Source organism: Parus major, chromosome 4 (assembly GCF_001522545.3).
Source record: "Parus major isolate Abel chromosome 4, Parus_major1.1, whole genome shotgun sequence".
In the NCBI taxonomy this organism is placed as follows: Eukaryota; Metazoa; Chordata; class Aves; order Passeriformes; family Paridae; genus Parus; species Parus major.
In genome coordinates, this window is record NC_031771.1 from 52,265,069 (window position 1) to 52,292,542 (window position 27,474).

A 27,474-nucleotide genomic window follows, 5' to 3' on the forward strand; every position below is an offset into this window, starting at 1 on the left:
GAAGCACTGCATTAAGGACCTGATATTTTCTAAGCATCCACTTTGAAACATGTCTTTTCTAGTTTTCCTGTTAGGTATCCTAACTGTTTGCTATCATACTGTGATCCAATCAGCTTGTTTTAGAAGTTTAAAAAAATATATGCTGGTATAGCTGGATGCATTTTTATTTTTACACATGTTCTTCCTGAGTCTCTAAAGGTAGGATTTAGATGCCAGGTATATATTTACTTACTGTCTACATCCATAATATGTACTTTTACTGGTGAAATAAAATATTGCCTCTAAATATCCTAGAGGGATTTGGTTGAAGGACAGAAGTACATTAAGAAATGTAGAAGGTGTACACAAGTTTTGTAGTTCATGCCTGTGTAAACAGACTAAATATTTATGATTCATTAGTAGTTTGAGGTTTTTTCTGTCTTGAGTCTTACAGACTTAGCAGTATTTTAACCTTTTTTTGCTGTTTTTCTTAAGCAAAAACCAAAACTATACCACCTTTCCTTTGTGCGCCATCCTAGATATGATTTTAAACATTTAAATTCTAGTACTAGATTGCAATGTCATGATTTAAGGATATTAGTAATTTTGCCCAAGGGCAAAAGGCTGATTTTAAGAAAATAATTATTAAAGATAGAAAAATCCTATATCTAATAATGGCAACCAACAACTTTACTAGTGAACTCCATGAGATAAGGATTGATATATGTTGGTATATGTGGCATTTGAGCTTTCTGAAGTATATCAGATGCTACATTTACATATAATGTAAATGTCATTACATTAGACAGACAGACAGACATGAACAATGTCTGTTTAAAGGTTGACTTTCCTGTTTGTTAAAATTCAAACACTTGCACAGAAATGTTATTTAAATTGTACAGAGTGAGAAATGGATAAACAACAAAAAAGCCTCCAGATGTGAACCAAGAATTTCCTAAGACAAAATCTCCTTTAAAAAAATGCACACAAACTTGAAAAGGTTTTCTTAATAGTAATTGTTCTCTTACTGCTTTTTTTATGTCATTTTATACATCAGGTCATGATTCTGGCAGAAAAGTTATTTTCAGCATTTATTTTACTGCTGGGCAGCTGATAGCTCAGGGCAGAAAATGAAAACAATAAGGTGAAAGCTAAGCTCTCATTCGAAGTGTGGTCAAATTTGAACTAATAACTATATTGTGTCAAATCACTGGGGTTCATGGGCCAAGAATTGCTTCACAGAGAAATGTGCAGCTATGACTGGCACCACATATCTCATTAAAATATATTTACTCTTTGCAAAGCAGCTCTTGCTGTAAAATGCTACAGATAGCCCTAAAGCATTAGACATTCCTATGTGTGGTACCTGCCTTTTCTTCCTTTTTTTCAGGGAAGCTGTATTGCAGAGATCATTGAACAAATCATTAAGACTGTGGATAGGGAAGCAGCAGGGGTCTGGCAGCTGGATCAAATACTCTTGAGGGTGTCTGTGGCTTTCTCTTCCATGAGTGGGAATTTACTGTCCTGCCAAATTTTGTCTGAGGATTTCTACTTACTGCTTGTAAGGACAAGGCATGTCCTGAAATACACAGGAAGTTTGGAAATGCAGAAGTGAGCTGAACACCACTCCTTCATGCCTTGAGTATGTTAATTTTGTTTTCACTGGAGATTGACAGTTGTAGAGAGGCTGAGGTTGTTGTGACTGTTCCTTTACTTCTGTGCTTTGCTTTATTCAACCAGACTTTTGCCGTTCTATGTCCCTGAAGAACATAAAACTGCCTTAATTTTTTGTCATTCCATTCTTTTATTCTTTTCATCCTTCAGAGATACCCTGTTTAAATAGTACCTTGGAAAAAAAGACAATATCTTGAATTATTAAGGATTTTTTTTTTGAAAAAAATCTTGAGAAATATGTTTTTTAAACTTAATTATACATAATGTCTTCCAATACAGTCTATTGTATAGTGGGAATGGGGAGAAATTACTGTATTTGTTCATATTGTTTAACTATTTTAACTTTTCTTCTCCAGCTACAATAAAAAGATTTATAGTTCTTAACTTATTAATACCACTGAGAAGCTTTGGGGATCAGTAATTCCCTCACTCTGTTAAAAGAGAAACTCAGTTCAACAAATAAGGCAGCAAGTGTTGCTTAACCTTTATTGCAGTTGCATTCCCTTTCCCCCAAACAATTAAAAGTGAAAGAAAACAATATTCTGGCAGTGAGGGAGCAAGACAGCCACTGCATTCTGTTGGTTTGTGACTCAGAGCAGATACCTCGAGTATCTCTTTTGGTGTGTTAGATGGTGTAATTCACTAGGAAGGAAAAATGTGCTAGACTTGAATGCACCACGGGAAATTACCAGTTGGCTGGACACCATATAATATAAAATTAACTTATTCCTTCAGTTGGGATCCAAATAAAAATGTAAGGAGTATCTTTCAGAAGTACTAGTTCTGTGAGCATATCCCATATACTTATGTTAAGAAGCTCAAACCAGAACTAATCATAAACCGCATTGAACATTCAGAGTTGGGCTGAGCTGCGCTGTTTTGCTGCTGCATGTGAGTTTAGGGGCTGTGCATCTCACTGAATCCCACACATAAGAAATGTTATTGCTGCTTACTGCTGTGTCTCTTTGCACACATCTGGTATGACAGCAAGTTGTGACCACTCCTTGCAATATCTTTGTGCTGATTATGTCAGTTAAAAACCAGCCAGGATTCATTTCCTTACTTGCTTGGTCTTTCACCATCAGAGTCTGGCTTTTGTCCTCCTGAGCCTGCACAGCATTGCCAGTCTCAGGCTACAACCATGAGATCAGTACTCCAAAATAAAATGAGCACTGCTTGCAAGGTATTTTTAGGACAAAAGCTCTGATTTTTTGTTTTTTGTTTTTTTTTTTGTCAAGTGGTATTTTGTCTGGGTTAAGATTATCCTTGAAAGGTCACACAGTGTCAGATAAGCACCAAAGCAAGGGCAGAAGTGACAAGATGCTAGGGACAGGGCAACAAACTGTCGGACCTATTCAAGCAGCCTCACAACAGCCTAATTATTCTCAGTGTGCTTCAGTGAAAGACAGCATGTGTCACTGTCCTATGAGCAAGGAGTAAGTTTGAAAACACACGTTACCCAAAACAAGCACCAGTTGCAGTGAGGGAATGGGCTGAGATCTGGGCACACTCCTGGGGTACCTCAACTGAAATTCCAGCTTCTGAAAGTGAAGGGATGCTCAAGTTTATTTGCTTTTGAGGGATAAAGAAGACATATTTTTTTTAAATAATTCATATTATTTTCATGAGAAGAGGTTGTTAATGAAAAGTTAAGGCTATGGTTGGCCTGTCGTTATAGAATGTTGTTCATCACTAATTGAATACCTAAAAGCTAGCTACTAAATTTTTTCTATGTAACTCCTTTGCCTAATTAGAATGAGTTCAGAAAAGAACAACAGGATTGGAAGCTACGGACATTGCTTCTGAGCAGATTAAATAAATTAAAATTCAGAGCCTGGTGCGCAAATGATTATTGGGGGGTGAGGGTGGGGGAATTTTTCCTGAAGTTTTAATGACAGTAAAAATATTCTTTATCTTAGAAATGTCTGAGAATGGATTAAAAATTCAGCCAGTTCCAAATCATGTTTGTTTGTTGAGAGGAAGACATGAAGGCATCTCGTTTATGGAATTTGGTTCCATGAACAGTATGGGTTTTGGTATGGGTTTTACCATGTGCATGTCAAGAAGCATGTGAAAATGAATTTCTCATGACCCACAAATTCTCTGTACATAGTGGAATATCTGCCTATCTGACCTATAAGCATGGATTGTATAGAAGGTGTGGTAAACCTTGCAAAGCTACTAAAAAAAATTTGATCCCTGCAGCAGCATAACACAATCAAAAGTGGTGTCTGAAGATTTGTTGGAGGTTCAAGATTGTGTGTTTCTGTATTTTGTTGCTTCCCTCATTTCAGCCTCATAATGCTGTGCTTAGTTGGGCCATTATAGTGATTCTTCAGGGAATATCTGCAACCTTCCTTTAACTTACTTAAGTGAAAAGTCATTGTAAGCTCATTGCTCCTTTCAGGGTTTGGTTTTATCCTAAAGCTGCTTTCTGATTTATCAGGACAGCAAAGTTGCTGTAGCAGAAAAATTTCCGTTGCATTCTATGGATCCTTAAATATCATTGTAGGTTCTTGCATTGGAATAGGGCTGTGAGCCACTGTGTTAGGTGCTGAAAAACATCAAGTTATGCCATTTCTTTCAACCCCTTCCCCATTCGTTTTTTTTTACTATCTTGCTTATGTGAAATAATGGGAATCCAGCTTACAAAAGCTTTAAATTTCCTGAACTGTATGTGCTCCACCTAACTTATACTTTTAATGGCAGAATTAAAAGACTTAAGAAGTCTCTGAGATTGCCAGAGTGAAAGGTCTGAATGAAAATAAAAAAATAAAAAAAAATTAAAAAGAGGGAATAGAAAAGGAAAGCTCCTTTACCTTTCAACGTGAAGATTATATGCATGTATATCCCTGTATCCTCATCCATTTCTTTTTCTTTCTACTACTACCATTTATCAGGATGAACCTGTTTATCAGAAGTCACCTATATCTAGGTGAGTTTCAGGCCCTGCATTGAAGAAAAGAAAAAAAAAAATTCTTCAGTATCCATGTTACAACCCACTGCAGAAGACAAGGATAACCCAAGTTCTTGTTAATAAATTCCTTAGGATTTATTAGAGTGAAACAAAAGTGGATATATATATATATATATGTATTTATACATAAATGTATGTAGACTTTACTTTAGAACAATTTGACAGCAATGGCAAGCAGCTATGTAGCCATTTTGATTATTATCTCTGGTAATATTAAATTTTAAAAATAAAATTTAAGAAAATATAGAAGGGAAGAGAATGAAAAAAACTATAAGAGTAGACAGATATTTCCATACCTGGATCCATGAATGACATTTGATTGTTACAATTTTCATGTCCATTGGTTGAAATGATGGGCCCAGTCTTGATCCACTGGGGGTAGGGGAAGGCTGCAAAACACAAATTTCAGGGCATTAATACACACTCAAGGTCAGGTAGGAATGCTTTGTACTGTGTGATGTAACACTGTGGATCACAGGGCACTTTGGGAGTCACTGATGGTTTATGACACCTTCTAAGACATGATTGAGCCAGCCCCATCAGAAGGGATGAAAACCCTCAGGACTGTTAATGTCCTGGTACTTCCCTGGAAATGCATTTTCACATCTGAGTCACTTGTGAAAGGGAGGACACTGACATGATAAAAAGCACTATCCCACCTTGCAATATCTTCTCATTGACCTCTTTTCATATCTGGCTCAAAACCCAGGTTGTTGCTGAGCTAAGGTCAATTTGTCATGGCCATCCTCCAGTGGTGGGTCTGCACCCCCTCTGCACCTGAGCAGTCACTTTTTGTATGATCAGCAGAGCATTCTGTTCTTTTTGCAAAAGGTCATTAGTTTTGAGTTTTTAACCATTAACATTCCAGTCTCTTGTAAGGTGATGTGGACTAATTCTGAATATTGTATCATTCAGAATGGCAACCATATGTTAGAGGTCTGTACATATTTCAAATGCAGTACAAGTATATGGAGCTAAGGGACCAAATCGGGATTACAGCAGTTTCTTTAATGTGCTGCAAACATGTAATAGCTCATCTTTACAGGACAGCTACACTCACTTTTTAACAAGTACATCAAATGTAGAAATATGTCAGTCTCTTCAGCCTTCATTTATAATATTTTCTGGTTACTATGGTGAACTACAGTGCTTCATCTTTGGAAAAGCCAAGGAGAGAAATAGAACCATTATTGTATGTGGGTTATTTTATATTAGAGAAAGGTGCAGTACAAAAAAAGAGCCGCACAGTAGTGATGTTCTTATGATTGTGGTTAATAATACATTTATATTTTCCTTTGGTTTAGTTGCTAACCATTCATTGAACCATAGAGAGCCAGAAACACCTGTTTTGAAACAAAGGTGTTGCAGAGGATAGGTTGACAATTTTAAATTGATGGATGGGTTAGAGGCTTGGATGATGAATATTCCTGTTTGTTAGTAGAATATTAGCTTTATTACTGGCATACATGGTTCATTTATTTTCTCATTCATCGCCACAGAAAACACCTTTCCTTTCTTTAGGAACTCATCTGAGGCCATATAACTGCACAGCCCATAAATACATGGCTTCCTAGATGTGTGGGCAAGTATAGAGTGGATATAGTCATAACTTGGCTAACAGAAAATGACTGAATATGGAGCTGTGAATGCTGCTACTCTGTTCCATCATTTCTACCAGTTTGATCTGTCAGTCTCACAGTAATTTTTTATTCGCATGAAATATAGTGAATAAAGTGATTGCTAATGGTGTCCTCTTGCTTCAATGTATAATTACAAAGATACTAGTGAAAGAAGAAGCTCAGAAAGTCAGAAATTACCATGTTTGTTCCAAATGTGAAAAAAACTGAAGAAGACAAGGGTTGTACAGGCAAAAAATTGTGTTTTCTTATAAGCAGGAAAAGCATATCTTAGAGGAAGGTGGGTCTCTACATCTAATTAGTTAGGTGGGATTGGCCCTTAGTAGTTCCATTATACTGCACTTCTCCTGTGCAGATGTACATTTGTGCTTAAAAATTTGGTAGTGGCCATTTCTGCTGCAGTAAATATAATTTCAGTATTAAAAAAACCAAAAAAAACAGGTCTGTAGACTGAAGACACAGTTGCATAATTTAGGGATAATTTCATTTGTCGGACAAGACAGTGGGCTTTGCAGTAAAACAAACCAGAATTTGATTACTGTTACTAAATGTAATTTAACCTCATTTAGGAAACATATAGCTGCTCTGTAATCCTTTGCTAAAGCTTAATAAATTAAAATGCTACTGTTGCTCCCTTGGAAATTCCATCTAATTTTCAAACCATTTGTACACTAAGTATTTTATACATATTTGTATAACATGCTGTATCAATTAGAGTTCTTGACAAATAAATCCACCTGTGTTATGAGGGGAGTTGGCAATGTTTTTCTTGTGGGATTCCTTTCAGCTCCTGTTTTCAGATCAGTAATGGCAGCAGTCCTTTGATATTGATCAAAGCAAGAACAAAAGCTTAGAAGCAAGTCATAAGGTAAAAAGAGGAAAAAAGAAATGAAATCCCACGCCACAACCTAGAACATTTATACAGCTATAACTACTATATTATATTAGTGTAATTTACTTCTGAGACCAAAGCTTTAGAAGCTTGGATATCATATTTTCTTCCTTGATTACAAACCAGTGAAATTTATCTTGTCTGTACAGATGTTGAATTTTTCCTTTCTCAGCTGTATTCACTTACAGTCATTAAAATCTAGGGCTTTTTTACTTAGTGTAAATATAAAAGATGATATATGAAGCCTGACAAATTTAATCTTGCATAATTAAACTCTGCCTTGCTCTTCTAGCTACCAAAAATTTCCCTGCAATTCTGTCTAGATAAGTAATCTGCTGGTGCAGTATTGGGCCTAAGCAGCTGCAGCACTAGTGAGATGAACAGTGTGATTCCATACATTAGCTTCGTTTTTATAATCATTTATGGAAGTTGCATGATGGTCTGTGATTAGCTGTAGCAGCCTACAAAGGAGGTATTACATTCAAAATTATTCTACCCTGAGAATAATTCTTGAAAAGATATGTGTAAATTAATTTCTTCTCCTGGTTCTTGAAATGCTTTCTAGTGGACATAGTTTTCTTCTGCAGATTGAAGATAGAAACTTTTCTGTGTAGAAAATTGCTGTTTATTGCCTGTGAGTGAATTTCTCACTGGCTAACTAATAGGAGGATTAAATTAATTATCCACCAGATAACTTGCTTAGTAAACTTGGATTTAGCATGAAGAAGAAGCTGAAGTTCTTCCATTTGTCTGACCTGTTTGTAGGTGCCCTTTCTGTGTTTATTTGACCATTTCATTCTCTTTTGGCTGTCTAGCATGTCCCTGTGGAAGAAGAGAGTACAGAAAGAAGGGCAGCTAATTAATACTTCCAAATTTTGTTTCTATTTCTAACTCATCTGCAGTTTCCCTTTTCAGATACGTTGGGGGAAAATATCAAATGGAGTCTAATGAACTATTACTCCCAGCCAATTAAGACACACACACTCACACACACACACGCACACACACAAATTAACTGCAATGCTGTACAGATTTTAACACCTAGGAAGTCAGTAAATTAACAAACAGTAATACATCCTAGCCTTGAAAACTGTTCAGTTTTGGTCAGCCCCATTGTACATTAGACAACAGCAAATCCAGGATGTCTGCACAGATATAAAACTCATTCTCAGTGTAAAGAGAAAGTCTGAAATGACTAATACTGTTTACAAGCAGATATTAAAAAGAAAATATAGAGAAAAGACAATAAACACATGAATGTATTAGGAATCCGATAGATTTTCTATTGGAGTCAGAAGAAATTTGAAAAGATGAAGAGTTTATAAATTCCAGTAAAAATTTCATGTAAACATTAAAATAAAAGCTATTTAAGAGAATTAAGGGAATTAAAAGAAAACACTTGCCATTTTACTGTGCTAATTACGCTGACAGATATAATCCAAAACCAAGTGCTGACTGGGATTAGTATAAAATAAGTATGATAATACCAGATAATTTTGAAAGGACTGGATGACCATATTAAATTTTAGGGAAATTTTGTATCCTTATATGCTAGTAATTAAATTCTTATTATTTCAGTATTTTTAGAATTTAAAATTGTTTTATTCCTTAATTGTTCAATTCTTAGCATCCTGTTGTTAAGCATTTGCTACTTCTTTTGATGTGTTAAATTAGAAGGAATTGTTTTTAAATCACAGATTGTCTCTGTTCATAGTCAACTTTGAAATTAATGAAATTTAATTTCCCATATCTAAGCTTTATAAATTATATTTGTGAGTGTTTTTTTCCTTCTTAGGGAAAATGGATGGTATTTTAAAAGCATACAGCAATCAGTTACAAAATGCACTTAGTGCATAGTACACTGTCCTATAAAAGGTGTCCTTTTTATATTATTTGCGTCCCACACATAAATGTTTCTATCTAAAATGGTTAAAATAGCCAGTAATTAGTTGGGATTGTTTGTGGAAAAATATTAGGACTCCAGAACTGGATCATTGTAGATGCCACTAATATACACATATCTGCACTGTCCAGTTCAAAACTCACTTGGGATCTGTGCTTCCAGGTAATGTATGTCTTCTGCAGCATTTCAGCAACAGGTTCCTCTTGAATATTTATTTAGGAGATAAAATTTTGTACTTGTGTTTATGCAGAGGTCCTGAGTTCCAGCTGAAGCTCTCTGCTCAGCCAGGCTGGTTGTCTTTCCCTCTGGCTCTTCTTTTAGCAGCCTACTCCTGTAACTGTAATATTGCCTCCTTAGGGCACTTCCAGCCTCCCTGGACTCCTCTGCCTTGCAGGACTGCCTCCAAGAGGACTCTCAACCTTATCAAGCCAGTGTCTGTCCATAAGTCCCAGGTGGCCCTTCTGCTGAGGCCTGTCCAGGGTTTTCTAAGAACTGAAAACCCCATTTCACAATTGCCATCCCTGAGATGGCCTGCAAGCACCCCACTTCTCAGCAGGTCCAGTGAGACATGTCCCCTCTTTAGCTTCCTCTTCAGCTGTGCTAGGAAATCATCTGCCACACACCAGGAACTTTCCAAACTGTCTGCTCACTGCTGTGTTGTATTTCTAGAAGACATTTGGCAAGTTAAAGTTCCCCATGAGAACAAGGGCTGGCAATCACGACACTTCTCCCAGCTGCTTAAAGAACATTTTGCGTGCCTCTTTGTCCTGATTTAGGTGATCTGTAGCAGACTTCCACCATGGTATCTGCCCTCCTGGCCTTTCCCCTGATTCTCACCCATAAACACTCCACCCTACTGTCACCATCATTAAACTCTAGATAATCAAGACTCTCCCTAACATACAGGGCAACCCCACTGCATCTCCTTCCTTGTCTGCTTCAAATCTTTATGGAGAAGAGTTTAAGGACAGTGGAAGATGCAATGGGATGGGATAGCTTCATAACAAATTCTAGTACTTATTTTTTATCCCTCTGTGCAACCTAGTGAAGAATCACAAGGAAGTTTGTGTGAACTTAAATGGATTGCTCGATCACCCCCAGAATGCCTTGCAAAGTCAGAAATGAAAGCTGGATTTAGGGAAAGAGAACAAGCCAGAGAAGTCCTTGGATATTATAAGATCTCATCCTCTAGTTTCATTTTTTTTAAATTTTATTTTAAAAATAGTGTTTCATTTTGTATCCAGGAGGGATACATTATGGAAAAATTCTTTTTCTTTCAACAGCTTTTAAAATTTGTTTGTACTGTCAATAAAGGCACCACATACGAATGTGTCAGATAAATATTTGTTTTCAAACTATTGAACAAAATAAAGTGTGTGAGAGAAATTGGAGTGGAGTTTGAATTTAGAAGAATAAGCATACAAAGAGCTGCCATATAACAGAATGTTATATATACATTGTTGTATCTGTTACATGTATATAACAGAATGTTATAATCCCCTTATGCAAGATTGATTTAGTTTTCAAATGTTTTGGGGCATAGAATTTTTTTAAACTGAACTTCTTCCAGAAGAATTCACATCTCTAAGTAACAGTAATGTTTTAATCTGTTGCATGGTATATTGCAGGAAAGATTTAATGTATCTCTTTCTTCTCCTCTGCACATAGTTTCTTATCCTTGCTGCTTTACTTTCTAGGGTTCAGGCTTGGAGACTCACAAATTCAGTGTGTAGTTCCCCTAACTTAGAGAACTGCTGTGAGAAACAGCAGGAAAAGTCTATTTACTTTTTAAGGAAGCATTCTTAGAAGTCAGTAACTAAGTCAGTTACATTAATTCAAGTGGATGTTCTCAGCTTATTTTTTTTTTTAATTTAAACATTCTTCTGTAGCTCATTTGCTGTGCAGGTAGAATGACCCCTAAAACTCATCGAATTTATAATCTTTCTCCCTTTCATCTTTTTTCAAGAGGTCCAGGCCTTTCTTCTTGTGTGAAAGCAGAAAACAAAACCCAGGCTGTGCCTAGGACCACTTCTTGCTGGGTGGCTTTCTACAAGTGGGTTGGCACCTTCAGTGGTGGAGTAGAAGTGCCTCTGCTCCCAAGAGTGGGCAGCTCAAAAACACAAGGGAGTCTTAACCTGCTGCATGAGAGTGAGGGCTGACATATTTCTCCATTTTAATAATTTCCCTGAGACCATTTATTAAGATAAATAAGGTCTCTTTCACTGCTATAGTGTGTGTGGCATTATATTATGATTATTGTTTCTGCAATATTGTAAACATTTGCTCATGCTTCATCATTGAAGAAAAGGAACACAAATTTGAGAAAAAGAAAAGCCTAAGTAGGAGTAACCTCAAGGAAAAAATAGAAGCCAGAGATGAGAATGAGGTCAAGATTAACATGTCAGAGCCTTAAAAGGAGAAAATGATATCCAGAAATTGTAAAGAGGAAACAAAATGCTACTTTTCTTTTACGAGGAGAAAACTTAACAGGAAAATGTTAATTTGTTAACATGGAATATGAGGTAAAAAGGATTGACATATTAGGAAGGTGCAAATGTGGGATAGTGTATTTGGTTTGATTTATTTTTACTGTGCTTTCCTCTTCAGATGCTGTTTTAGCTTTACAGGTTAATGGGAAAGTGAACTGACACTCAGATTGGGAGCATATATAAACAATACAGAACTCACAACATTATTAAATACCCAGAAGTGTAAAACCAAAGAATATTCTTGCTTATATACTGACTAGATATAATGTAAAATTAACTGAAGTACACACATGCATTTTCAACTGAATAAAAATATGTAGATTCTAAAGTTCTGCTTATATTGTCCTTCAATGCATACAGCCTTCAAAGAAAACCAAAAAAAGCTTATAATAAATTGTAGATTACACTTTATTTTATCTGCATGGTAGGCCATAAACAATACATTGTTAATGTTACAAGTTCTTAAGCTAATATAAAATTATAATGACTTTCTGAACAAAAGTAGAAGTACATGAACTTCTTGAGAGTTAGCAAAATTTTTTTCTAGTCTAAAGAGCTTAGCAACCTGAGTAGTTGATACTGGGCATCATTTGTGTCATTCTTTTTAGGGCTGGAGCATATGTTTTAATGAATAAAAATAATCAGATAATAAAATATTTTTTCTTAGGCTTCCCTTCACTTTATTATTTACTTATTGTCATGCCTTGTATAGCAATGGATAGGATTTATTTAAATTTTTAGGATGGGCAAAAGGGTAATAATTTTAGGCATAACCTCGTATGGGTTATGCATGTGCTGCATAAATAGTATTCAGAGAGTATTCTTCACACTGGGTATCCTCTTGGTAATCACATTAAGAAACATAGGACAATTAGTTTTATACAGACTGTCTAATAAATCAGCTGGGATTCTTTTTCCCCTGATGTGTAGTCTGGGAAAGATCTTCCCAGGAAAATGCCTAATGCCCATTAATGAATATCAGAGTTTAGGGTTCAGCACTTCTAGGTTCATGTCCTGAGGCAAAAAAAGCACTGTTTTGTTTCTTAATCAATAAAGAATACATTCTCCCTGGCTATGGATCAGGGGTTTGGGAAGTGTGTATCTCCTTGACAGCATTATGTGTTGCTAGCTGGAGGCACTGATCATACTGATGTGTATTTCTTTAATTTCTATTCTCACTTTCAGTGAAGATTTAATGAGACACTGGTGATGCTTAAGAAGAGGAAAGGACAGCGTTTCTCTGATCATTGTTCTCTGTAATGCAGAGGGCGGTAGTTTTCTGACATGCAGCATTTAGCACATGAAAACAGACGTCTGTCGTTAGCAAAGTGTTATTTCTCAAACTTAGCAAAAATTGTGCAAAGGGAAGCTGGGGAAAGGCTGTGAAGCCGGGGAGAATTGCAGCGTGTGGGTCCGGGAGCGCCGGAGCTGAGTGCTGATAGCAGCGTGCTCCCGAGCGCAAGTTTCCAGAGAGCTTTTCCTCTTGGCACTGACACAGCCAAGTGTGCTCCGACACTGATGTTCCTCCAGCAGCTCTCAGTAACGCTGCTCCACGGATACAATGTCATACCCAGAGGTTCGTGGTCCACCTCAGCCTTCTGGGAGGACTGGCTACTGATGAAATCAAATGCTTAGAGAAGCATGAGATGCGGGGCTTTATCTAGTGTTTTATCTCAGCTAGAGTGGCTGCTGAAGTGCCACTGCTTGGTATAGTGGTGCTTTACACCACCGCAAATTTCTTCAGAGCAAACTCTTGGTAAAATCCTTTCATTTCCCTCTGATTGCAAACCGGTGTGAAGACTGGAATGATTTGCCTTTTGGAAGAATGTTGACTCTCGAGTGGGAGTCGGAGGGACTACAAACAGTGGGTATTGTTGTGATTATATTTGCATCTCTGAAGCTGCTTCATTTGCTGGGACTGATTGATTTTTCAGAAGGTAAAGTGGTCACTCACAGTTTGTGCTGTTTGTAGGTTTGGTGTCTGATCTGCTAAAATAGAGCATCAGCTATAAAAGCTGTGAAATGAAAAAAAGGACAGTAACAGACTAAAAACCCTGGTTTGCTTCTGTTGCTTTTGTTTTGTTTTTGAAAACAGAAGTAGATGCTAGCATGAGATTTTTATTTTACAATGAATTTATGACTGTGAGAAGATGTTCATTAAAAAAAAAAAAACTAAAATAGTGAACATAGCACCTGTCAGTTGCCTTTGAAAGCTGTTCAGTGCTACTGAACTTGATAGATTTTAGTTCAGATCGTGTTTACAAAAGGCTTTGCTCTGCTGATTTATGATGCAATTAGAGTTTTCTCCTGTATAAGTATCTGTGTTTTAAAAGTCTGTTTCCTAGATAAGTGCAATACACTGTTATTACAAGATGAGCTCTAGGATCAAGCCTGCTCTACATCTTTTAAAAAAAGGCATAGATGCCAACATTAAATGTGTGTATTTAAAATATATATCATTAATATATGTTTTAAAATTCCTGTTGCTTGCTCAAAATCTTGTCTGCTCTCTACTATATGGGTCATATCATTTCATCTGCTCCCAAAGAGGGCTTCACATTAATTTATTCTGACTTTTATTTCTATACAAAGTGAGGGTTTATTCCCATTTTATAGAAATGAGCTATTTCAGGACAGTTATTAAAGAGATTTTTTGCTGTCAACTTTTCAAGTTTCTCACAAAATGTCTACTCAGTCACTGAAGCCCTTGCTCAAGAAATACTTGCTTTTGTCATTATGTTTGCTCAGTCCAAACCAATCCTTTTTGCTGGGTAACTGCCTTCAGTCAAAATCACACAGCCAAGGGGAGCACTCTAGTTTTCTGAAACATTAACTTTTCATCATAGAATAGGATCTTTGATGGATGTAGATTCACATAATCACCTCTTAAAATTGTTCAGAGTGCTGATAAAATTTGAAATATGTAGCACTTATATAGTTACTGAACTACAGAAATAAATCATCTTTCAAACTGTATGTGGTGAGAATATATATTTGCTTTGTTACTATATAATGTATTGGTTATGGAATTACTTTTTCAGTTCTAAACAATGGATGATTTACCCCTCATAGCAGTGCTTACCTTCGGATTTTTTATACTCTGGATGTGAAACATTTGTGACATGTAAAAAAATCATTGTGGTTATAGATTAGCTTCAGTTTTATATACATATGGTAACAAACAGAGAAAAAAGATTGAAATACGATACTGCTTTTTTATTAGCATATGTAGAGTTTGATCATTTTCCTGATTTCTCACTGGTATTGCCATTAAGGCTGTGGGAAAAGGTTTACGTGATTTCAGCTCTATTAAATCACTGTTTAAAAAAATCCCTCTGGTAGAAATTACACTGATTTTAATAATAATCATAAGTTCAAGATGGTATATCCATTGAAGTATACCTTTTTGTTCTAATGTACCTAATAGTATCACAGCATTTCCTCACATGATAATAATTTCACTCAAAAGTACCTAGCAACATAAACCAATGCCTAAATGTAAAAAGATTAAACTTTGTTGATTTATTGATAATTGTGGTATAATTCCAGTGACTTGAGGGATTTCCAGGTCCCCTGAGGCTGATATGTGCTAATCAACTCTTCCATGTTTGGGCACCACCACTACATAAAACAAGAATTCTGTCCCAAATGGTTAAGGACTATTTTATAGTATATTCAGAACTAGTGATTGTTCACCTACAGAATGCAAGGAAAGGTTTTCTGTTCATATCCAAGGAGGAGCCTATTTAAACTGCCAGCATTGATCTGGAAACCAAAACAAGCAATGAGTCCTCCCCATCGAGCACATGCAGGCTGGTCATGGGTCATATGCTGAAACAAATCTGTTCCCATAGTTAAGCTTTCTGATTCCTTAAAATGCTTGTCTTAACATCCCTGATACATTGACTTATACTGCAAATATCACTGAAAGAAATGACAGCATGCCTGATGTTTGCTATTACAGGGCAGAGAAGACAGATAAAGGACAAATCCTTAGTTGCTAAGTTGCTACAACTCCACTGATTTTAATGCAGTTCTGGTGAAGAAGAGCCTGACTTACCCTCATCTCCATGAGAAAACAGGAGAATCCAGTCAATCTGCTTAGTTTTACTGAATAAACTGAATGACAGAATTAACTGGGTTGGAAGAGACTTTTGACATAATTGAGCCTAACCTATATTACTACAGTGTTCAACAATTAGCAGGACAGAAAGAAACCTGATTTTATCCTCTGTCCCAAACTAGGGAATGTTATTCTGCTTCATCCATTCTCCATTTTCCAGTAAGTAGAAAACAGACCAGAATGAAGATAAAGCTGGCTTCACTGGAGCCAATAAACTATTCCAGTTAAAAGGACAGAATGGAATCAATACAACTTTTACTAGGAGAGATTGAAACTCCCCTTTCCCTCTCCCTCCATTACTTTGAAAGTGGTTTGACACTGACCATTATCCTCCCTCCAGCTTCCTTGCCTGGAGCTTTTTCTGCTGGGCAGCTTCACTCCAAAGCTTTTCTTTTGTTACTCAAGCTGGAAGGGGAGGAGAGGAGGGAGATCAAACTGAAACAGTGGATTAGAGCAGTGAAGCAACAGGGCCAGGCTTAGAGGGAATTCATCCACCAGAAACTTGGAGAGGAGAGATGGCAAAATGAAGGATTCACTTTACATTTCTGTCCAGAACAGCTGTCAAGTAGTAGGTATGCAGAGAGATTATCCAAATATGTGAGCAACTTTTTAAAAATCAGAGAACTGCAAAAATCGGTCTTTGGAAGGACAAACTTGATGCCTTTTCCTACATCATGCACTGATTTTATCTTGAAATATAATGTCTCCTACAAAAATGTTTTACTTGTGAATAGAATCAGCCATTGTTGCAATCTATTTTATACTCCCTTATTCCTTTCTTATTCCTTACACTAATCTCTAACAGTCCCCAGAGTTTGTTGTTATCTTTCAAATGCTTATTCAGACATAAATGTCATGTTTGGCATGTGAACATTTTATGAGCTCTATATCTTTTGGTTAGTAGGACTCACTGGTGTCTGGTGACTTTAAACTCGATAGACTATTGGTAGGTAAGAATATTTGATCCTTAGTTTCTCCTACAGTGATGCAAAGAAAAGACCAGTTCACTTGCAGTTATCAATAAACATATTTGGCTGCAAATTCAACTTTGTAGGTAAGTAATTTGTTGCTTTACTTACAAATTGGAAATTGGTTTGGGGGTAAATAAAGGTAGTTTTTAATAGAGGTAGTTTTCTGCCTTAGGATATATTTGCTCTCTGCAGGTACAGAAAGAACTTTTTTTTCTCTCTAACCTAATCTGGATGGACAGAAGTCACCTCCAGTCCAAAAGTCATGTTAGTGAATTTATCTGTTCTGTCACACAGACTGCTAAAATGTGGCCTCTTTCCTAGTTCAGATACTTAAAAGCACAGAGAGGATGTTGGGTCTGTCTGCAACCATCTGTGTTAACACATTGTTAGTTACCCTTACCCTTAAGTTACAGCTCAGCAAAACCAGTAAGTTTAAAATATTGTCTCAAATGTATCACTCTCACCCTTATGAAACAGGGGAAGACATCTGCTGAGAAATTCTCTATTGCATCATATTTTCTAAGAAAAATAATTCCAAAAATCATGGGAGTTTTCTCCTTCTCTGCCTGTGGCTGACATGAATGATCCTAATTTGAATGTCCCCTCCATCCACTGAAAGCTGTGCTACAAGTCCAGCTTCCAGCTGACTCTCCTATGCTGCTCCCTCTCCTCTATAACTTCAGCCAAATGGGGTGCAATGTGGCATAATTTCACAATAAACAGGCAAAAATATGCCATGCAGCAGTACATATCCCCTTGGCTTTTGTCAGCAGCTGCTTATAACACCTGTTCTCAGAAAGATGTTCAGTTAACATGTAATAATTTAGTTATTTATGTAGTAAAATGATCACTTCCTACTTGTCTTTTTTCTTCTCCAAACAATGCAGAATTAATTTATTAATTATTTTATTTATTAAGTACTTTATTCTGAGTAATCCATCCCTGCTTGTAAACCTTGACAGACATTTTGGATTCAAGGTCTCTGAAGGAGAGTCAGTCTATTGAAGTATCTATAAAGCGCACTGCAGAGTTACTTTAGAAGACCAGATGTAAAACTGCATTCAGTGCTGCTTTAAATCCAACCTTGATCCAAATAGATGTAAAACTGAGGTGTGAATTTAAATATGCTCATTTATATCATATATTTCTGTATGCTTATGCTGGATGCAAGACAGACTGTGAAACTTACTGAAACTTGCAACTACTTTAATACTCATCCTCAGGGTAGTTGACGTTCTATTTACTTTTCACCTATCCTCAAAAAGTAGGCTCCTCCAGGCTTGGGAGAATAGTTATGTTTGTAAAACAATGTCTTGATTAACCTTAATGTTATTATATGAAAAGTGAAATTTTTACTTTGTTTTGCTTTCCTTTTAGTTTAGTGGTTTTTCTGCCTAGACCTAATGAAATGATGCAAAAATGGCATAAAAATGTAATGTAATGTGGTCAACAAAGAACAGCAAGAATCATTCTTTCATGTCAAAATGAGAGAAATCAAGCTTTTATCAAAATAGGAATAAAATGGGACAATTTGCATGAAAGTTTTGAGGAAGGGCCTGTAGTTTTATGAAGATCTTTTCATCAACTGCTTTCCATGCTTTCCAATTCTTCAGGGAATTTTAACATCCAGATCAACTAAGTCACTGTGGAAGAGGTCACTTTAGATCCACATCGGTCTGAACTGAAAATCTAGGTGCTGTTTGAAAAATGGTGAAAAAAATTTCAGAGATGTTTACAAATATTACCAGGAATATTTCTGTAAGGATAACATATGTCCTATCTCTTCATGTGGGAGTTCACAGATCCTCTTGGGTTCAGGTTCATTCAGGATATTTGCCTTCTAACTTGGGTAGGGCTGCTTTTGGCCACACTCTTCTGGGAGAACCCTTCCCTGCAATCATTAGATTGTCTACTTTGTACTCTTGATGATTTTTTTTTTTCCCAAGAAAGTACTCATAGTAATTTTCATTTTAAATTGGCTGTGTGCAGGTAGAGAAGTTTCCCCTTGTATTCATCTTTGCAAAAGTAGAGGTGCTTTTGAGCATCATTTGAAGTTTCTGTAATTCTGAGTATTCATCTTAAGAAGATTATTTATCCAGCTATCTCTTGGCCATTTCTGGCCAAGATCCATGTATTTTGAAAGGAAAGGAGATATTTTCTCTCAGAATATAAATAAAATCACCCAAAAATAAAGGCAGGTGATGTATATTTGATATCTGCAGCAAAGTCTGCATCTAACCACCATATCCCAGAGCATGGATACGAGGAGCTTCCTACAGAATGCCCTGATTAAGCATTTTCCCTGTGCACTCCACCACTGCTCCATATCCAGGCTGCTTTTAAAATGTAGCTGTGGATAAAATAATTCATTTTAAGATGACAAAAATTTGATATGACAAAATTGCTTCTGAAAAATAGCTACACTTCTTGGTCAGCTGAGAATAGGTGTGGAGAGAAAAGCATTGCCTATTCTCTAATGTACTTTAATGCTGAGAATCTAGAAGGCCTTGATGTTGGAATAAGATGCTTACAGATGTGGATAATCATTGCCTAAAATTCTGTAGAACAAGATTGAATATACACAATGACTGAACAAAACAAAATAATCATAATAATATACTTTTTATAAATAATGCAGTCACCTTTAGTGTCTTGAATCTTAAATTATTTGTTCCATGTATTTTTTGACCAGAATTATTTGGCCTTTTATATTAATGAGATATGGGATATACTCAGTGATTTTGTAGGGATTTATGTATCTGATTATGTGTAGACCTATTTGAAACATCAAAATTTACAAAGCATCTGAATCTGTTCAATGTAATGCAAAAATAATAACATAATTTAGAGATATTATGCTATAGTTTTATTGTCTAGCATGCATTTTATCTCATAATAAAAATACTTACAGAATTACCTTGGGGAAAAACTGAAAAAGCAGTTGGAAAGCTCATTTTGTAGTCTTGTCTGTGTATCTGTTTCATGTCACTAGAGCAGTATGAAGAAGCACAAATGAGACCATTCTGTTTATAGAAATGAAATATGCCCTTCCAAAGCCTAGTCAGTGAACTTCTAGAAATAGGCCAACAGTAGATTGATTGCACATGTGTATGCATGTATGTCCATTTAATGAAGAAAGAGGAATAATTTAAAATGAAGACTTTGTGTACCAAGTTTTAAAAGTGGGTAACTTTTGACAGATATCTCAAGAAAACATCTGTAGCGTGGAAGGTCTAACATAGGTACAGATAGGTCAATTTAATGTTTCTTCTTAGAAAAAGCCATTACTGATCAATGTCTGTAAATTATGCTACTGCTTAAATAATATATATTTTTATGTTAAAATGGTAGGATACAATTTTGATTGATTATTTTATAATTGCTTGTAAGTAGATTGATAGATTCCATATGTGCATTTGACCAAATTTTGAATACATATATATATATATATATTTATGAAGAGACCTTGTCTATTTCTGATAGATATTACCCTTATTTTGAGAACATTTTCAGTCTTCCACTAATCACTTAAGAAAGAATAAATTATGTCATATGAACCAAATCCTTGTTTAGACAACACAACTTTCATAAATTAAAAGGAAGGATATTGATGACTGAAATGAGTTAAACCAAAATGAAGTGCAGCAGTTTGGTGACTGTTTTGTGATGCTCCCAAAGGAGGCCTGTTCCTTGCAGCTGAAACTGCTGTGGTTGAAGTGACAGAATGGAATTAGAGAAATTTGAGAAAATATAGTTTTAAAGAAAGGGCAAAAAGAGTCTAGTTTGTTTAGTGGTCAACCACCAAATGAATAAGTAGCAAGGTAAGGAGGGTCTCAATTTTTTATTTTTTTTTTAATAAAATAGAAAAGTTAGGAAAATAATTAAGCTTGTGAGTTTCAGAGAATTAGATTTCTATATATCATTTGTCAGAGATAGTACATTTGAGCATGTACTCCTGTGCAAGGAGAGGAAATGTAGCATTCCCTGCTCAAAACCAAATTTTGTATTTCTGAGTGATCTGATGGGATCTCCTTACTAAGCTGTGATTCTTCAGACAATTGTAGTGACAGAGGGGCCGGTTTCAGCCTAGATGTATCTAAAAAATGCAGCCATAATGTTTAACCTGTGTTCTAGCAGTTTGGTCTGTATCCTTCTTGTACTGTAAATACTTTAGATTTCTTTGTTTCTCAGTAAAAGACAGTGTTCTGGGTTTTACATGTCATGATGAAATTTGAGCTAAGGCAAAATTTGTACGTTAACATTTATCTTGCAAAGTTATATTAAGGAAGAAATTATCTGAATTTCTTCCTTTGAGACAGTAACAGAAGAATATCCCACTTGATGTGAAGTAGCACTCCTGGGGAAAGGTATCACTTTCTACACGTGGTAGAGCAGTGGTATTCTTTATACTGACATACTTACTGCTAGTTACTTTTTATAGGAATACTTGTGATTAATATCCTTCTACTAATGGCTAATCTGAAATCGCCCTGTATTTCTTCTGTAGTTTGAATTGTTTATAAGTTTCTTCATTATTTCCCTGTTGTCAGTATCTTCAATTGCATAATTAAAAGAATCACAAATAAATCGATAGCCGGGTTGACATTCAAGAACTCTCATTGTGATTTCTTTCCTTTTTGACCTTAGAAAATCTAGAAAATGGTGAAAATTATACTGATTAACTCATGGGTTGTTGTGAGAATGAGTAGGTTGAAAAAGTGGCATCCACTGCTAAAGTGGGGAGGCCATATGGTGAGTATTGAGAGACAGACATCAAGAGATTTGCTTAATCTCATTGTCAAAAGCCAGGTTTGAAACTTGGACATGGTGAGTGATAAAAGCTTCAAACTGTTGAGACTTTTAAACTAAAAAATCACTCTGAATCTAGATAAAAAGGAGTTTGCATTAGTCAATATCCAAGACTTCTTATTTTTTACTAGGAATAGCATATATTTTCTTGTTGAGACTGCACATATTCTGACAAAAAGCAGTTTTAGAATATATTACAGTAAGATTTTGACTGTAGCATAGTAAGTACCTTATGTTGTACTCTTATACACTGTCTGCAGTTACAAATGCTTCATATTGTGTATTATTCTTAATTGAAAAATTTGTTTCTTCTTTTTTTATTATGAATAATGTATTTCTTTAAACTCATATGTATATATATGGAGAGAAGTATACACTCCTTTATGAGATACATAGCTCATAGAATGCATTTATATGTATATGCAATAAAGTATGTATGAGAAATAATTTTAGATTTAAATTTATGGTCTACTAAGTATTGGAGTCTGGGATACAGAGTGTGTGCCCTTGTTTCTGATACTCAGTTCTAAGATCAAGAAAAAACTGAATTTCATATAACATGAAATTCATGAGCATGTTTTCATGGTGATACATGAAAACAACTGTTAAAGTTAGATAGAAAAAGCTAAAAGTGTGAGTGTGTAGATTAGAGAGTTTTCTTAAGTCACTGGGTGAAAAAGTTAGTTTATAAAACAGAAGACAAGATGGAAGATTTAGGGTGTTGTCTCTTGTCCTTCTTTCTTCTTCATGTTCTTCTTCTAGAAGTTTTTAAGTAATAGTAAGTGATTGGTTAGAAAATACCACACTGCAGCATACAGATAATAGGTCATTAGGTCATTAAAAAAATAATATACATGTCTATTGTTAATTGGGTAAGAATAAATAAATATTCTTATATAAATATATATAAATATATTTATATAAACACTGTTCAGAGCCATTTTGTCCTTTGAAACACAAAGCGTGCCACAAGGCCTTGTTGTACCATCAGAAGAAAGAAATGTACAGATTGCAGTGATTTGAACTTGTGCAGGTAATCTAGAGAGACCTGTCAGGTTTTGTAATGACCTTCCAATAAACACAAGAAACAAGATTCTAATGAGCTGGAGAGTTTTCTCCAAACCTAAAGAACTGAGATAAACAGAGCTCCCCACAAGGGAAGATCCCAAAAGAATTTAGTCCAAAGGAGACTGAGAAATCTGAGAAAATAAAGAAAAACACAGAAGTAGTACAGCAAAATCAGAGAGAGAAAAAAATAATTTTTTAGAGAAAAGTTACACTAAGTGCAGGTAATGAATTTGCCTTATTTCACAGGCTGAAAACTAAAAAAAAATCTTAGGTGGTTGTTTGAAATATTTGAAATACAGGGCTTGTTTCTCAGTCTTTTACTTGTGTGAATAGTTTTTTAATACAACAGATTTTTAATAAAATGCATTTTTAATTTCAGCATGAGATTTTTTTTGTTATTAAAGTGTGGTGTTTTCCTGTGGATTCCATTTTCTCACACATAAGAAATAGAATTAATTTTAATTTAAAATTTTAAAATAAACTACAAATAATTTTAAAGATTTTTTTTTCTTAGTTTAATGTTGTATATAGGGTTTTTCTTGTTATATTTCAGTAATGATGCACTGAAAATAATTTTTTTGTTATATCTCAGTAATAAGTATATGCCTGACATTGCTTCAGTTCTTTCTCCCTCTGGGCAGTCTTTTGTCCTCATTACTGAAGTCACTAAATGGAGCCAAATCAGTTAACATGGAATAATCATTTTGGGATTGGATTCAGCCCCTGATGCTTGGGTAGATGAGAAAAATGTAACTTTTCTACTTGTTTTTCTCAGTTGAAGAAGTCTAATGAATTCTAGTAAATACAGAGATTTACATACGCCCATCCCTTTACTCTCAAAATACTGTGCACAAAGCAGCATTCCAAATATAGCAACCAACACAAAAGTGTAGGCTGTTTTTATAGAAGTAGAGAACCTCAGTGTATTACCAATAAATGGATGCTTCAGTTGTATATCCATATATTACCATGAATTTCTGCTTCTAGCTTTTTTCCAAATGGAGACAAAATTGCTGAAAATAATGTTAGTAAAAGCTTTTATTCAGATCTCTTTTATCCATGCCAGGTTAAACTTGTATCTCATAGATGGATGCTTGAATAGGAGTATCTGAAGTATTATAATTAAGTGAAATCCTGAGTAGCAAATTCTTGCTCTTATGAATTTTATTACATGGTGCAATTTTGTGTTATTTGTATAACAAGAGACAGTAGTTGCAACAATTCTTTTGGTTATTATTTTAAAAATTAGATTTTCTGCCTAAAGGCTTTACAGTTCAGGGGTGTTTCTCTTTGTACCACTTCAGAAGCAGCCAGAGAGAAGGCTGGCAACACAGGGAGCAGCAATCTCATTTCAAGTTCTCTGTTGCTGAGAAGGAACAAGTAGCAGCAGGTCAATATTTATGGCAGCTTGTGCTTTCTGCACTCTGCATGGCATCCTAACCTGGGATATCTGATGGCAGGGAGAGAGGGGAGATCCAGTGCAATGCCCCTGTGAATGGAAAGCAGAGCAGAGTGGGTTCTACAATCTTCTGGAGTGTTGGGGATGTGGCAAATGAAATAATATTTATATGCAGCAATATGACTGAGCATGAGAGTTTATGCTGTGTGGATAGGTCAGCCGTGACCAGAAGCCTTGCAATGGATGCACATTTTTAAGGAGAGCTTTGAACTATAATGGGTTAATTCATTAATCACAGCGTGGTTTGTTAAGGACCTGATGATGTTAGAAACCTTTTAAGAGTGGATAAAAAAAACAAGAACAAACACGGGGATGTGGAGGGCAGATACCAAAAAATTAAACTGCTTAGGATTTTCTGTTCTTGCCATTTTTTCAGGGAAGTATAGTTATTCTTACTCACTGTATTGGATGATAACACTTGAAAACCAGCTGGTTTCAAACAAAGAAGCCTGATAATGCATGACTACTAATGATAATTATGAAGATGAAGATAATAATGAAGATGCTCTGTTTTTTTGAAGACTTGAACTATGAGTTTAGGGTCAGATCTCAGAGGAAACTTTTCAGCAAATTAAGCCACATCAATTCAGTTCCTAGAAATTGATCTTTGTGACCCAGTTTTGACACCTTCATTTGAAAATTTAGTTTAAGCACTAGTGATTCTTTGCATGCTATTTATCCTTAACATAAAATCCTTTCCTTTTGAAGTTTTTTATGGTTTTTAAGTTGTATGATCAATCTCCATGGAGATGAATCCAGACGTGTCTAAACCATGTGGTTTGGTGTGGAGTGGAGTGGACTCAGATATCCAGGAAGCTGCCTGGAAAGTACATTAAATTACTTCACACTGAGAAAACAGTTTTTATAGTCTTGGTTTATGAACAATATCCCTCATTTATGTTTCAATAAATACTAGTTTTACCCTGCAGGAAGTATGAAGCATTATTTAACACCAAGTGATTCACATTGTTTTACTATGGTACTACACAGTTGTACATTTCTGAGGAAAAATTAACTTTATAATAGTTTTATTACTTTAATCCCATGATAATTGAATTCATAAATTCTTGCTTTGCAATTTATTTGAGAATGGTTAAGAGAGTGGAGTGTAATTGTAAAAATTGATGAAACCTTGTGCTATCTCTAGCTGGATATTTTAAAAGAAAAGTAGTATCATTCATATTTTCTGTTGCTTTCTTTTCAGTTGTGGTCTTTTTGCAAAACATTTTTCTATGTTGAAACCTGTTTTAGTTCCTGAAAAATTATATAGAGAATTTTTTTCTATGTCTTCTTGGCTCATTATGCAAAGGAGAAAGGAGAAGAAAGTTGACAAGTTAGAATTGAAGTTTTGCTTATTTAATGCTTATGTAGAGAAACTGAAAACACAAACTTTTCACAGAACTAATTTGGGAATTCATGGGGTTCATAGGAATATGAACTGACAGAATATGGTAAGCCTTCACCTTAGTTGATGTTTTCTGATTATCTTATTTAATATCCATTTTTCTATTTGATAAATATTTTACATTTTAATTGTTTTGTTCATTCACAATGCTTTCAGGAAAAAAAAAAGGAGTAAATTTCTATATTCTTACCCTGAATGTATTCCTTTAATATAAAATTATCCTCTCATCATCCTAGGTAGTTTGCACTTTTCAAGAGTGCATGGAAAGTTTAAAAGCAGACAAAACTACCAAGTTCTCTTACAGCTGGAATCCAGAGAAACTCAATAGTGGGCACATTCTAACTGAAACATCCATATGACAGCCCATCTCTTGAAATTTTCACCCATTTCTGTCTGCCTTATTATATTAGGAGGGTGAAAGAAAAATTACACTACGCTAGTACATATGTTAAGACACAGAGAAGAGGTGTTTAAGACCTAGAAGAAGTTTGAAGTTGGATATCTGAACTTGCTGTCCTTCTGTAAATCCTGAATTGCACTCTGGTTTTCATACTGCCAGATATATGTGTGTTTCCTCTGGCACATCTTTTCCAATTACTAAACATCCTGTTTCCAAAACATTGCTTTACAATGACAGCAGAGGGCAACCTGAGTAATTTGTGTGTATGGTAGTTTCATGATAATTAAAATGGGCTCCAGACTGGGTATGCTTTGGGGAAATCATTAATCTTCCTTGAATTATCATATCATTAAATGTGCAAGTGTCCATTAGGTATATGAAATTAATCATGTAACATGATATATTTAACAAATTAACGTGGTCATGCTCTGTGTGTAATGAAGAAGGAAAATACACTACATATTTGCTTTCTGTAGTACTATGATGTGTTCTTGCAATAGATGGGATTTTCTAAAAACTATTTTTGTCTGCGGATAATGTTTTTTTTTAAATTGCAAATTTTCCTGCATACACATCTTCCTAGTTCCCCATCCCCAGAAAGGCTGGTATGTGATCATATTTTTGGCTGATTGTTTTCTGGAAGATCAGCCATCACTAAATGCTCAATAACTGTATTTCACTTAGTGTCTGTCAGTTTGTATATTTGACACCAGTCAGCTCTTTGTCATTCAACAGCAGGATAGAAAGTATCTCTGGGTATTTTAAACTAGAATTGAAATCTCAGATTTTTTCACTTCAATCACCACATCTGTCATCCTGCAGTCCTCAGAAATGCCATGTTTGTCAGTTGGAGTGAGAGGAGGATGGAAGCAACCTCTGAATAGCTCAGTGTTACCTTATTTCTTGTCCTCTGCGTAAACCAAAATGTTAAAGGCCAAATTGTTATACTAAAGTGAAAGTTCAGATTAACTTTTAAAAATGCATTTCTTGATGTTATGGTAGCAGATAGTGTTTTATTTCAATCAATGAATACAATACCATTTGTTGATGCTACATGTTTCAATTTTTTTCCCTTACCCTCCTAGAAGTAGTAGGGCATTAAAAATTAAATAGCAAAAATTAATTCAAACTTTTGGGATTTACAGCCCTTGCTGAAGGGGACAGATTCATGAGTAAGGCTGGGCTGGGATTAACTCAAGTGATTCTGCTTCAAAATTATTACGACTATATGTAAGGTACTGGACTATGAAGGTGTGAATGTGTGATAATGCACTGGAAGTGTAATAAGCTTAAAGAAGGACTGGAGGACCGTTTGTCAAATGTATGTCAAAAATATCACCTGACAGTCCCATAGTTTAAGACTATATTTCAAAAATCTATTTAAAATGAAACTGAGTCAAAATGATCTGAAGGTTGCCTACAGAGCTCTTCAATGGTGATTTATTTTGTGGCTGTATATTGTAATAATGAATAACAAAAAACTTCCTAGAGCACAAATGATCTATTTGTGTTGTAAATGTTAGCCACCAAGACAATATTTGTCCACAAATTCTTGAAACACCACTAGGAACTCTAATTAAAATGGAAGGAATGAAACTATGACTAATTATTCATGTCCGCAGCTAAACTGATGGAATTAATTGAAAAATAATGGTAACTGTCAAAGCAAACTAAAAAGGTACAATTTC

At 35.3% G+C, this 27,474-nt stretch overlaps 1 protein-coding gene across 10 annotated transcripts in view; it reads left to right on the forward strand.

Annotated features, from left to right (window-relative positions):
- The window catches only part of KCNIP4 (potassium voltage-gated channel interacting protein 4), a 386,819-nt gene that overhangs the window by 280,519 nt on the left and 78,826 nt on the right, over positions 1 to 27,474 (forward strand). The window contains exon 1 of one of the 10 annotated variants that reach the window (XM_015624324.3): positions 13,072 to 13,488. The exons of the other annotated variants lie outside the window; for them this stretch is intronic. Within the exon in view, the coding sequence (XP_015479810.1) occupies positions 13,377 to 13,488 (112 nt within the window). The 5' untranslated portion in view covers positions 13,072 to 13,376. Of the gene's footprint in view, positions 1 to 13,071; positions 13,489 to 27,474 lie in introns of those variants that run through there. 10 annotated transcript variants of the gene reach the window in all.